General features: G+C 56.9%; 1 protein-coding gene across 1 annotated transcript in view; it reads right to left on the bottom strand.

Annotated features, from left to right (window-relative positions):
• The window catches only part of ENH_00067880 (cell cycle control protein, putative), a gene marked incomplete at both ends in the record, with an annotated part of 7,074 nt that extends 4,811 nt beyond the window's left edge, over positions 1–2,263 (bottom strand). Inside the window, 2 exons of the mRNA XM_013577378.1 lie at positions 58–218; positions 397–2,263. Coding sequence (XP_013432832.1) covers positions 58–218; positions 397–2,263 — 2,028 coding nt within the window. The remainder of the gene's footprint in view (positions 1–57; positions 219–396) is intronic.
• Between the last annotated feature and the right edge of the window lie 268 nt (positions 2,264–2,531).

The following is a 2,531-nucleotide window of genomic DNA, read 5'->3' as shown; positions in this document are numbered from 1 at the left end:
TGCTGCTGCTGCTGCGCTGCTGCTGCTGCTGCTGCTGCTGCTGCTGCTGCTGCTGACCTGGACGAGCTGCGTCAAGTTGGAAACGTTGGCCTTGTTGACGAGTCCGTTGATGCTTTTGCGGAGAGCTTCCCACATTTGGCGCTGGTAGGCGTGGCTTTTGCTGTCGCTGGTTTGCTGCTGCAGCCGCGCGAGCTTGAAGGGCGGTACGTACACCCCGCCTGCGCGAAAGCGCAGCAAAAGCGGCTTTTTGGAGTTCTAATTAATCCTAAAACTCTTTTATTTATTTATTTTAATTATTTTCGCGCTTTTATTTCCTTTTTGAGCCTTCAAACCGCAAAAATCCGACAAAAAACAAACCCGCCACACGCGCGCATGTCCGGTGTACGTACACCTCACGGCTGCGCACGCAGCGCCCCGCCGCGCACGCTCCTGCGGTGTACGTACACCTCAGCAGCAGCAGCAGCAGCAGCAGCTGCTGCTGCTGCTGCTGCTGCTGCTGCTGCTGCGGCTGCTGCTGCTGCTGCTGCGGCTCACCAGCTCTTCCGATGTCTTCTGCCGTCACTTTTCTTATTTTCCGCGCAGCATATTCCGCCACGTCTTTGTCCACAGCAGCAGGAGCCCCGTCTGCTGCTGCTGCTGCTGCTGCTGCAGCAGCAGCAGGCTTCCTGCTGCTTCTGCCGCGGCCCGCTGCTGCGCTGCTGTCGCTGCTGCTTCCTCCCCTTCCAGGGCCCCGCAGCCGCCCCCTGCTGCTGCTGCTGCTGCTGCTGCGGCTGCTGCGGCTGCCGCGGCGCTCCCCTCGCCACCTTGCTTCTCGACCCCCTGCTGCTGCTGCTGCTGCTGCTGCTGCTGCTGCTGCTGCTCTCCTGGGGGGGGATTCTCTTGCTGCTTTTATTGCCCTCTGAAAGGCCCTTCTCGCCCCCTGGTTGTGCTGCGCAGCAGGGCGGCCCCTGCTGCGCCTCACGCTGCTGCTGCGGCTGCTGCTGCTGCTGCTGCTGCTGCTGCCGCTGCTGCTGCCGCTGCTGTCGCTGCCGCTGCTGTCGCTGCTGCTGCTGTCGCTGCTGCTGCTGCGGCGGCGGTGGGCCCCCGTCTCGCCCAACTCCCTCTTCACTTTGACAGCAGCAGCAGCAGCAGCTGCTGCTGCTGCTGCTGCTCCTGCTGCTTCGTCTCTCTCTCTTTTCCTCGACGCGCCCCTCGCGTTCCCGCTGCTGCTGCTGCTGCTGCTGCTGCTGCTGCTGCTGCCCTCCGTTCCTCCTCTTTCTCTGTCTCTCTCCCTTTGTCTTTCTTTTTCTGAATTTCTGAATTCATTTATTTCTTTATTTCTTTCTTTATTTATTTCTTTATTTGTTTCTTTATTTAATTCTTTATTTTTATATTTATTTCTGTCTTTATATCTTTCTCTTTCTGCCTCCCTGTGGGCCTCCCTGCTGTCCACGTCCATGCGCGAGGGGCCCCCCAGCCTGCTGCTGCTGCTGCTGCTGCTGCTGCTGCTGCTGCTGCTGCTGCTTCTTTCGTTTGCATGTCTGCTAAAATAACTATTTCTATTTTTATTTAAATCCTCATTTGCATGCAAACTTCTTCTTCTCAAATCGAAATCGCCTTCGCGCTCTCTCCTGCTTCCGCGGGCTGCTGCTTCCCCCTGCTGCTGCTGCTGCTGCTGCTGCTGCTGCTGCCGCTGCTGCTGCTGCTGCTCTCGCTCTCGATAGCTTCTGTCTCTGTCTCTGTCTCTGTCTCTTTCTCCCCTCTCTTCATATCTTTCTCTTCTTTCTCTTCTTTCTTTTTCTTTTTCTTTTTCTTTTCTTTCTTTTTCTTTTTCAAATCTTTCTCTTCTTTCTCTGTCTCCTCTTTCTCCATATCTGTCAAAGTCTCTTCTTTCTTTTTCTTTTTCTTTTTCTTTTTCTTTTTCTTTTTCTTTATTTCTGTAAAAGTCTGCACTTGTGTTTTTTTCTCTGTCTTTTGAGCGGCCCTGGTCTGCGCCTTCGCCCCTCCTTGCTGCTGCTGCTGCTGCTGCTGCTGCTGCTGCTGCTGATTCTGCTGCAGCAGCAGAATGGCGCTCGTCGTACTCGCTCTTTACCATTCTGCTGCTGCGCGGGGCCTTGCTGCGGCTGCTGCTGCGGCTGCTGCTGCGGCTGCTGCGGCGGCGCTGGCGGCTTCCCGACCCTGCTGCTGCTCCTGCTGCTGCTGCTGCTGCTGCTGCTGCTTCCCTCTTGCGGCCATCTGCGGCCTCTCCCTCTCCCCGGCGAGACGACAGCCGGTCTGTCGCCATTCTCCCTTCTGCTGCTGCTGCTGCTGCTGCTGCTGCTGCTGCTGCTGCTGCTCGGTGAGCAGTCTAGAGAGGCCCAAGTGGCCTCTCAAGCCCTCAGACTGAGGCGGAGCGGAGGCGCAGCAGAAGCTGCTGCTGCTGCTGCTGCTGCAGGAAGCAAAGAGCAGCAAATGGGCATATCGGGCTGCTGCTGCTGCTGCTGAGGCTTCAGATCCAGGGGGAAGCTGGGGAGGAAGCAAAGGAAATAATGCAGCAGAAGTGCAAATTAAAG

Source organism: Eimeria necatrix, genomic scaffold, assembly GCF_000499385.1.
Source record: "Eimeria necatrix Houghton genomic scaffold, Enh_scaff636, whole genome shotgun sequence".
In the NCBI taxonomy this organism is placed as follows: Eukaryota; Apicomplexa; class Conoidasida; order Eucoccidiorida; family Eimeriidae; genus Eimeria; species Eimeria necatrix.
The sequence above is the reverse complement of the archived record's forward strand: the minus strand, read 5'-3'. Positions and strand labels throughout refer to the sequence as shown.